This window comes from Ruditapes philippinarum, unplaced genomic scaffold, assembly GCF_026571515.1.
Source record: "Ruditapes philippinarum isolate M1 unplaced genomic scaffold, ASM2657151v2 ctg16333_1_1_1_1, whole genome shotgun sequence".
Taxonomy (NCBI): domain Eukaryota; kingdom Metazoa; phylum Mollusca; class Bivalvia; order Venerida; family Veneridae; genus Ruditapes; species Ruditapes philippinarum.
The window spans coordinates 5,302-15,989 of NW_026859028.1; the positions used below are offsets into that span (position 1 = coordinate 5,302).

The 10,688-nt window shown below is 32.9% G+C and overlaps 1 protein-coding gene across 2 annotated transcripts; it reads right to left on the minus strand.

Annotated features, from left to right (window-relative positions):
* Window positions 1-964: 964 nt before the first annotated feature.
* LOC132754941 (ubiquitin-ribosomal protein eS31 fusion protein) lies at window positions 965-9,555 on the minus strand. Of its 2 annotated transcripts, XM_060745695.1 has the most exons (5): window positions 9,476-9,555; window positions 4,785-4,843; window positions 3,019-3,073; window positions 2,310-2,527; window positions 965-1,144 (listed from the first exon to the last, which is right to left on the minus strand). In XM_060745695.1, the coding sequence occupies exons 2-5, from the start codon at window positions 4,830-4,832 to the stop codon at window positions 995-997; spliced, it is 471 nt and encodes a 156-aa protein (XP_060601678.1). In that variant the 5' UTR covers window positions 4,833-4,843; window positions 9,476-9,555; the 3' UTR covers window positions 965-994. The 2 variants fall into 2 exon arrangements, with proteins under 2 accessions (XP_060601678.1, XP_060601677.1); XM_060745694.1 differs by lacking the exon at window positions 9,476-9,555 and having other exon boundaries at window positions 4,785-4,853.
* Window positions 9,556-10,688: the final 1,133 nt, after the last annotated feature.

Genomic DNA, 10,688 nt, shown 5'->3' on the forward strand with positions numbered 1-10,688 from the left:
TTATGAAACGAGAATGAAAGTAACTAATTGCTTTATATTGTTCTTTGTATTATTGTACCTGTAATCTCCAATTGTGACAGCGTGAACCTTCAAAATATAAGTGTGACCTTTGACCTTTGAAGAAGGGATGTGGTTCCTGGACACAACAGAAATGTTGTTATGAGATAGACATTTGTGCAAGTTATTTCAAAATCCCTCAATGCACGAAAGACAGGATTGTTGTGTTAAGTGGGGACAGACGGACACAAGCCTTAGCTGTGACACATTGTCTTGATGTGGTTCACTTGTGCAGTTATTTTAAAATCCTTCCATGCATGACCCAACATGAATGCGTATCTTCAAACTCTTCTTGAGAGAACGAGTACCTTCAAACTTTAAGTGTGACCTTGAAGGTAGGGACATGGGTCTTAGTTGCGACATGTCTTGATGTGGTAGACATTTATACCTAGTTATTTTAATATCCTTTGATGCATGACAAAGTTACAGTCCGGACACAAATGTGTGTACCTAGAGAATCTTGTGATAAAGTGAACTTCAAAATGTTAGTGACCTTTGAGATATAGACACGACACATTGTCTTGATGTAGTAGACATTTCTGCCAAATTATTCTAAAATCCTTCGATGTATAACAAAGTTACAATCCAGACAAAAATGTGTGCATCTATTTACTCTTATTGGGATAATGTGAAACTTCAAAAGGATAGTGTGACCTTGACCTTTGAGGTAGGGATGTGGTTCTTGGACGCGACACTTAGTTTTGATGTGGTAGACATTTGTTCCAAGTTATTTCAAAATCCCTCAATGTATAAAAGTCTGGACACGAAAGTCGGGACCAACAGACAGACAGTGTGATTTTAATATGCCTCCCTTTGGGGGCATAAAAACGTCTTTAATGGATTCACCTTAGGTACAACCATTTTTGATACCTTAAAATACAACAACTTCAAACTAAAAGAACACAAATTCCCTTGTAATTAGATTTATTGAGAATATTTATTTATCATCAGGCTTGTTAAACACATATGTAAGACAACATTTTCCACAGTATTGTCTGTCGAAGTGGGATGCCATAAAGACGCCAGCTCCGCAATCTTCATTTGGGCATTCACGACGCAGGCGGGTGATCTTGCCGTTCTCATCAACCTGAAACGAAAGAATTTTTTATTGTGAGCACAAAGCTTTAGATTGCTTTTGACAAATCATATTTATTTATGCTTAAAATTCTAATAAAGTTCGTAATTGTGAAATTTTCAATCTTCCTGTAGGAAAACATCTTTTGGCATAATTATTTAAAATTTATATTTAAAGCTCTCCAACCTTACAGCTGAAAGTCTTTTTATCTGAAAATTGGTTTCAAAGACTGGAATATCATAACGTCCTTTAGAAATTAGAATGAAAATGTACATTGTTGACTGATATGTAGTCATAATTGAATTTCATTTTATTCATGCCAGATTCAGTATGTCATTTCTTTTCATGAGATAATTTTGCTACAGCTTTACACCTTAATGCCTCATCTTGGCAAACCTTACAATTTAAATCATTTGTAGAAGATAGGGGTCCAAATACTTTACAAATTTTAAGCCTATTTATTTAGTTTCTAACCTAAACTAATGCTCATTTTATATGATAAAGGATAATAATATCCAACTGTTCATCCACAATTTCTGAACAACTTGCTTCTTATTATAAATTATACATATTTTAAATAATACTTGGATTTTTCAAAATTCTATTAAACAGGCAATTCATCTGTAACTTATTTCAGAAGTAACACTTGAATACCATTAAATGATTATCTAATGTTCTGTACTTGTGAGTATAGGTTACTGGTACAATACTCTTCATTATAGCCAACAAAAGTGGCACAGCACAAATGGCATTTGTTAAAACAACCTTTTTCAAACATACTTTTACTGAATAATTAACTGCACACAGGACTAATACACCAGAGTTCAGTATCTTGCACCCTCCTTAGAGATAACCTAGCAAGCTCAGTCAAACTAATGTGGGTTTTTTTTTTGGCTGTTTAGTCACAATGAAACTGTAAAAGCTGTATGAAAACTCTCCCTAATGACTCAAGATGCCCTGTATATGAAACTTTTTAAGGCACAGGAATGCATCTTCCATTTGTTAGCTGGACAGCTTTTTCACATGAAAGAATGAAAAGATCCTGGCATAATTTGACCTATTCATGGTTATGAGCCAGGGACTTTAAACACCAGACCATAGTAGTGTCTAAATGGAAAAAAGAAATCCTTCATACAGCACACAGTTTTAATTTTGAGGAAACAAGTAAATGCCTTACTTTGTAGTATTTAAGCACAGCAAGCTTGACCTTCTTTTTCTTGTGCTTGTTCTTCTTTGGGGTTGTGTAATTCTTCTTCTTGCGCTTTTTGGCACCTCCACGGAGACGGAGTACCAAATGGAGGGTTGATTCCTTCTGGATATTGTAGTCAGAGAGTGTGCGACCATCTTCCAACTGCTTACCAGCAAAGATCAATCTCTGTTGGTCTGGAGGGATACCTGTAATAAATGGTTAAGATTACAAATTTAATCAAGGTATAAGACACCTAATGCAGAAACTTCTTTCTGAAGAGTATTTATTATAAGCGAGAAAACAGGGTCTACATTGTTCAAACCTCGTAGGTGACACACTGTTTCTTCTCGATTTATGTTCTTACCACTTTAAAGTCAGGTCAAGACTTGTTTTTTTGAAAAAGCTTTTAAGAATAGACGTTTAGATTACACTTTTTATATTTTTAGTGTGAAAATAAGGTAGCTTAACAATTTAAAATGATTATAATTCCGAATCTGTCCAGTAAACCTTTATGTTCTCACAAATGTGGAGAAATATCATCATCAGGCAGTTTACTACTGATAATTTTGGAGCATAAAAGCCCTGCATACCTTCCAAACATTGAACAATATTATAATTAAGATACAAATTCATCTGTCAAAAGATGAGCTAGATAAAAAATTTATATGTTTCAGCGCAGAAAAGAAAATTATCATACCCTCCTTGTCCTGAATCTTAGCTTTTACATTCTCAATAGAATCACTGGGCTCAACCTGGAATACAAAAAGATAGTCAATGATCAACACTTTACAACATGGATCCAAGTAAGAATTTCACACTGCGCCTCTGTTTCTGGCTTTGCCTACATTTTAGGATCATATCTTAATGGCGGTTGATCAACTAACTTGTTTTCCTGATCTAACTAGCAGCATAACTAATCCAATGCTCTTACAAAGAATTTCACAGTAAACTTCATTATGTCAAGAATAAAATGCATCAAACTTCAAAACTCCAATTATTTAAAGTTTAGCGACTAAGACAAGTTTATCAACGAAGACTGCGTACATTGTCTTATGATAATGCAACAAACTCTAAATCTAGTCTCTCTTAACTGGACTGGACCGGACATGGTTGATATAACCCTACACATGAACAGCACTGATGCCAGTAGATAGTTGTTCCAGTATGGAACTGCTAAAAAACTAGAACTCCGCGAGTTGGATGTGTCGCCTTGTGAACAATGTAGTTTAGGAGAAATGGCCAGGACAAAAATGAAATATGAAAAATAACAAAGGGCAATAACTAAAAAAATAATAACTGCAGAGCAGCAGTTTCTGTGCACTGCACTTCTTATCAATAAGATCTATCATTCTATGATGTTTCAAGTCCATAGCTTTCATACTTGAGGAGAAATGACCAGGACAAAAATAAAGTAAGAAAATCAACAAAGGGCAATAACTCAAAAAATAAGAAATGCAGAGTATCAGTTCTTATGCACTGCACTTTTTCTTAATGAGATCTATCATCCTATGAAGTATCAAGTCCATAACTTTTATACTTTCGGAGAAATGGCCTGGACAAAAATTAAGTATGAAAATTAACAAAGGGCCATAACTCAAAAATTAAGGAATGCAGAGTACCTGTTCTTGTGCACTGCACTTCTTCTTAATGAGACCTATCATCTTATGAAGTTTCAAGTCCATAGCTTTTATACTTAAGGAGAAATAGCCCGGACAAAATTAAAGTATGAAAATAAACAAAGGGCAATAACTCAAAATATAAGAAATGCAGAGTACCTGTTCTTGTGCACTGCACTTCTTCTTAATGAGACCTATCATCCTATGAAGTTTCAAGTCCATGGCTTTTATACTTTAGGAGAAATGGCCCGGACAAAAATAAAGTATGAAAATTAACAAAGGGCAATAACTCAAAAATTAGGAAGTGCAGAGTAGCGGTTCTTGTGCACTGCACTTCTTCTTAATGAGATCTATCATCCTATGAAGTTTCAAGTCCATAGCTTTTTTAGTTGAAGAGAAATGGCCCGGACAAAATTAAAGTATGAAAATTAACAAAGGGCAATAACTCAAAAAATAAGAACTGCAGAGTATCGGTCCTTGTGCACTGCACTTCAGGTTATTGAAAGAAGCATGCATACCAAGTTTGAAGTCAATCAGACTTATAGTGACTGAGTTATGCTCCGGACAAGCTTTAGGGGACGCCGACAACGACGCTGCCGACGAAAGTAACCCCTATATGTCACCTTTTCAAGGCAACACAAAAACCAGTCAATGTATAACTGGTCAGTCAGTCAAAGTGTAACTGGCCAAACCCTACTAAATGAATCGGTCAAAATTTACAAACACTTGCCCTTTAGAACAATTTTAATTCTGTTGAAATTATATCTTATAATATTTAACAAGATCAGCCCAGATAATTTCCATGTTTTAAACTTCATGTTTACACTTTTCTCTAAAGAAAACTTACCTCAAGGGTAATAGTCTTGCCCGTAAGGGTCTTCACAAAAATCTGCATGATTACCACTTCTGAAATCATAAATAAAAATCATAGTAACTATCATGTCAGTAATGTAAATGTTTCAAATTATGAGAAATTGTGTAACTTAACTGTATCTTTATTTCTTCACAATGTACCTAAGTAAACTGCTTCATTTTTTTTTTAAACACAGAGAAATAATGAAGAGCCTGCCTTTGGAATACAAAACTTTCACTTCACAAGCCCTGTCAAGGCAGTAAAAGAACACTGTCATACAAACATTTTTCAACCAATCAATGCTGTCATTTATATAAGAGCTGTCTAATGATTCTAACATGTTCATCATAATTAATAACAAAGAACACAATTTAATTTAACAAAAAAATTATTAAAATAAAAACATTAGCAGGGTGGTGAAAATCATACTTCTAGAAAAGAAATAGATATTTCTTTTAAACTTTGTTTGTATACTGAACACAAAAAGAAAGAAAAATATTTGGCTACAGTCACTTTTGTGCCATATATGTAAATCTCCCCTTTTTTCATGTTTTAAAACACATAATTATTGAAGTCCTTAAAAAGCATGTAACATATGCAATGTATAAAACAAAATTGGTTAAATAACTTGTTTATATGCGGAAAGTCCGAGCGGGGCCGAAGGCCCCGCGAGGGCTGTAGCGCTCTTAGATAACATGTATGACGCGTATCAATTCAAATAAAATCAAATTAAAAGTAAATGAAAATTTCAAAAAAATATCCTATACCTAATGAGCTGTGAAAAAATCCTAAGTTAACTGGGCGCCGCCATTTTGGAATCCTTTTGAGCTAAATATAGATATCAGAGCGCTTTTAATGAGCGTCTTCATAATTCAGACTACTGCTAGCAGACGCATGCTAAATAACACTTCCGGTGAAAGAATGATGTACAAAATCAGAAAATAAACATGCATTTCATTAATAGAACTATAAAAACGATTATAAATATAAAAAATTACTTTTACGTATCCATTTCGATAAATAAGCACAATAAAAAATAACGTTAAATCAACAACTGTGATTAGAGATTAACAAAAATGGCGGCCGGAATTTTCCAAATGCCGACGCATGCGCAGTGGCCCCCCTTTACGTTCGGAAGTTTTCGGGCGCCCCGATGATAGGTTGAACACCACCAATTTATCTGTTTTGTTTATGGAACTGTTTGTTTGTTTGTTTCATTTTACGCCTTTTTCCAACAGTATTTCAGTCATATAACAGTCTATGCGAAGTCAATTTTTTTTTCAGGCCACAAGGACCGAGACCCTTAGGTTTATTTCCGCCCGGATGATATTTTTTCAGGCCCAGACATTTCAAGCATTATTTTATAATAACTCGGTTGAATGTAAAAATGATTGTCTTTTGTTAAACTAGTGAGACCATCAATATAGAAACATAAAAAGATGCTGACCAATTGAAATAACTTAAGCAGGGTTCTCACTAGGATTTTCAAAGGAGGAGTCCTTGGACTCCCAAGCACAGAAAAGTAGGAGCACAGAGCACGTTGAATATGTTAAGCAATCTTTGCTGCACTTATGCAGTTGACGAATATGATGTATTTTAGCAGAGTAAGCTAGGGGTTGGAGAGTCGGAGTTTGAACAGAGAAAAAGCTTATTATTCAGGAAAATGGTAGTGTGTCCCAAATGGAATACACTGTACCATAAAAGTGATTCAAAAGATTTGAAATATAATTTCAAAAACATACATCATCAAACCATTATGCTGTTTTCTTCCAGATTTACTCCATCCCCCCTCCCATAAAATATTCATTGTATGTGACTAACACATACTGGTAAATTCCTCCATCTCAACTAATGTGAACAATATCTTTAGTAATTTTAAGTGTCATTACACACATTTTAACAAATCAAAGTTTCCTTTTGGTTACGATTTTTTAATTATAAAAAGCGGCATCGCGAAAATATGTGACAATTGAAAATTTGTCTGGTTCCTGCAGAACATTCACAATTCTACTTGTTGTTGATTTTGATTATATTAGATTAAATATTTTTTTATTATTTTAAGATTGTTACTCATCGGCTATTTCAACAGGCATCATAAACAAAATTTTCAAATCTGTAATTTACGGCAAAATTTACCGTTGTTGATGAAGCTTTTTGAAGACAGAGTTGACTGGTATTTATTTGACAGGTACAAAATAGATCTAAGGTTGGTCAATATCATCTTTAAAAAATTCTTTGCATCACAGGGAACTTGTTATCAATTTAGGTTATTGATTTTTTTAACTTTTTAAAAAATTTATTCGGAAATGAGGACTGACGGAAAGGAATTTTTCTCGGATTTTTATTCAGCCAGGACCGAGGACCGACCGACTTTTGCACAGACTGATATAGGCAGGTAGTTTCCTAACCATCGTTCCTGGAGAGTTACACCAGTACTAGACAACCTTCCTCCATGCTAAAATACCAAAGCATCTCCCAGTGATCAAACCCACGCCAGAGAGGTAACTGGATTAGAAGTCATCGACTCTATCCTGGTTGTACTATCTACCGGGAGGGTAAGCCCTATTAGGCCCACCATCATGTAATACAGAAAAAATCTAGGATAAAATAGTTACTTTCTGTAGAAGGTACCATTTTTGGACAAAAATAACAATCATCCAAAAGAAATTTTAACTATACATCAAAAAGATAGTTCTGTTAATAACCTCATATGAGTGGCAGCCATCTTTGTTTTTAAGTACTTAATACCAGGAATGACTTTTAAGCAATCAATAAAAAGTTAAAAACATATGTAAATGGTCCATTACTGTTAATGATACTAAAGTTCTATTCAATATTTATCAATTACCACACAGTAAAAGGGTAACAATTTGATAAGCATTGAGCACACATTCAAAATATCATGTTGGGTCCAAATCGTTAGCAATATTACTGGTTTTTATACTAAAAACACATTTATGTGATTAGGGTTATTAAAACTTTGAATTTTCTTCAAAAAATGCTATATTGTGTATGAAATTAATGTGAAAAACACTTGTATACAAAAGAATTTTTTTTTATAAGTATTGTTTGTAATATCTGGACATTCCCGGTACAAAGTACCTCCCGGTATAAAGTACCTTGAGGATAACCCCTCGACCACGGAGGCGGTTGTTTACGGAACTATATACTTGCAGGGTTCGAATTTAAGCTGGCATACTGGCAAAATGCCAGTTAAAATCTAATAATGCCAGTATAAATTACTCTAGCTGGCATTTATTTGCAAGTGACTGTTCATTTTGGATGTTTACATAATTGTTATCTTCTGAGCTGATGATGATGATACTGCAGTAACTGATGATGTTTACCTTAAAAACTTAAAAATAAATTTTAAGTTGCTCTACAGATATTTATTTTTTCTGTGACTATATTTTGATGGATTATTTATAATAGCGAAACACTATTGGTTAGAACATCCAAGATGTTTTATCAGGGTCCAATGTAAATGCGTAGCACTCCTCTGTAAGGTGTTTACTTTTAAGCTGAAATATTTACTTATTTTAAGTAGATCAGTACCTCTGAGTTTTCAGATTGTTGGTGTAATCAAGTACAAAATATGCTTAAATTAATGAAGGCCCCAAGAAATTCCATAACATGAACAAGTTTATAACTGTACATTGTCACCAGTGGGTGTTCCTCTGGTAAATCGAATCTGATCCCTTAACAATTGTTTATCATTTATAAATTAATGTGTTGAAATGTTTTTGTTTCTTTACAAGAAGACATCTGTGTTTACCAGTTATAAAGATATTTCTGATATTCAATGGACATTCAAGCTTAATATCATTTGTCATACCAGATGTTCAAAATACATTGTCATTGTGTATTATAATAATAATAATAAGATACGTGATCATGGAAATGCCAGTTGACTACCTCATATTGCCAGTTAAACATTTGATCACTTGCAAAAATCTGCAAGTAGAAAATCTTGCTAAATTCTAACCCTGACTTGCAAGAAAAATCTGGTTTACATGTACACTAACCATGTTATGCTAAAATCATAATTCATAAGAGCTTTCCGCGCCATAGGTAGCACCTAATTTCATATCACTCTTAATCATTGCGCCAACACCTGTCGGGATACATTTCATTCAGTCTTCAGGGAAAACTTCACAAACAAAATATCATAAAAGACTTGCTATATTAAGCAAGAATCAAACCTCTTTAAAATTAACACAAAGGAGGAAAATTAAAAAAGAGTTTAATAAACTTGGTATTAGTTTTTTTTTTTGGAAAAAAAAAAAACAAAAAAAAACATTTTTTTAAAGAGAATTAAATTCTGATAGATATCGATACAAATTATTATGCAGAGGCGCTTTCTTGGACAAGACGTACTATAATTCACTAGAGCATAATGACGCAAAAATTTTGACGACATAAAATCACATTGCCGCAAACTGTTATGGTAAAGTTATTTTTTTGAAATTGAACAAATCTGTAGATAATTCATTTGCATGGGTTTAGGACCAAACCACGTGGGGGTATTTTCAAGAATTGAAGGAAAGTCTTAACTGAAATCAAACTTAATGACTTAATAAGTCGTGCAAATAATAACTTCATAGCATCTTTTATGAATGTTGATGACTATTGAAGTGTGTTAGGCTCAAACAATAAGCAAAAAATGAGACAGCGGAATATCATACCATGCAACTATGGCGGCTAGACACGGAAAAGGAAGTCACAGCAGCGCATGCGTAAGTCAACTATCTGTTTACACGAAAGAAATATAACCACCACGAAGAAATTGCAAAAACCGGTTTTGTGACGAATTACACTATCTCTTTTATTGTTCACATTTTGTTGATAGTTGGCCTAAATTTATAAAACTGTATTATTATAGGCATCTTAATACATTGAAATATGGAGATCTTATGAATAGTGAAAACGAATCAAGCCATGCTTTATTTTGTAAAGAAATAACTACAACATGCAAATAATAAGTATTATGTTGCATGATTAGTCTCCTAGAAATTTTGTTAATGAAGCATAAATTTCGTCATAATCAAGAATCTAGTCATATCTTCATTTTATTTTATGGGTACAATATAATTATCACTCATTCTCTTGTCTTTTATGTATCTTTTTATGCATATATTTTTTTTGTGTGTTCCACTTGTTACATCAGGTACGTATTTTTATGGAGATTATTTCACAATTCTCGGATATAATAGGGGTGGTTTGGTGCAATTTAAATATAACTATCCGAGCCCTCGAGGATTAAGTAAGTTCGGGATTGTTAAATTATTTTTACAATAGCTGTAAAGTTCTATTATGTTTATATACCAATTTAATTTTTAATTACTTTAAGGTTGTTACATTAAGTAAAGGTACAAACAACACTTTGAAATAATAATAACTTTATAATAACAATATGTAAATATAAAGTAAAAAAAGATAGAAACAATGCATTACATTAATTATTATTAAATTTTATGTTCTAATTTAGAACATATAATTGATCAATTATAGTATACATGTCTAGTGGCCGATCTATTTCTTTAAACTTAAAACAGTCCTTAAATATTAATTATATACATAGTTATGAAATTATACTCACATTTAACATATATTACACTTAAACAATACACAATACATTACATGTAACTTACCATTTGAGGGTTAAGTATAGTACAACAATTTAAACACTTACAACTTTTTTCTATCACACCAGTAACTGTTAACTGTAAGGTTAAATATTAATAGTAAATAAAAGATGAAAGGTGACTTAGTAAAGTAATAAATACTAAGTCGCCATTTGGCTTGTTGTAAATGATGCGTTTTTAATTCGTTGCAATTCCGAAAATATTTTAGCTTTGTAAATAATAATTACACGGTTAAAAAGATCAAATTCTCAGC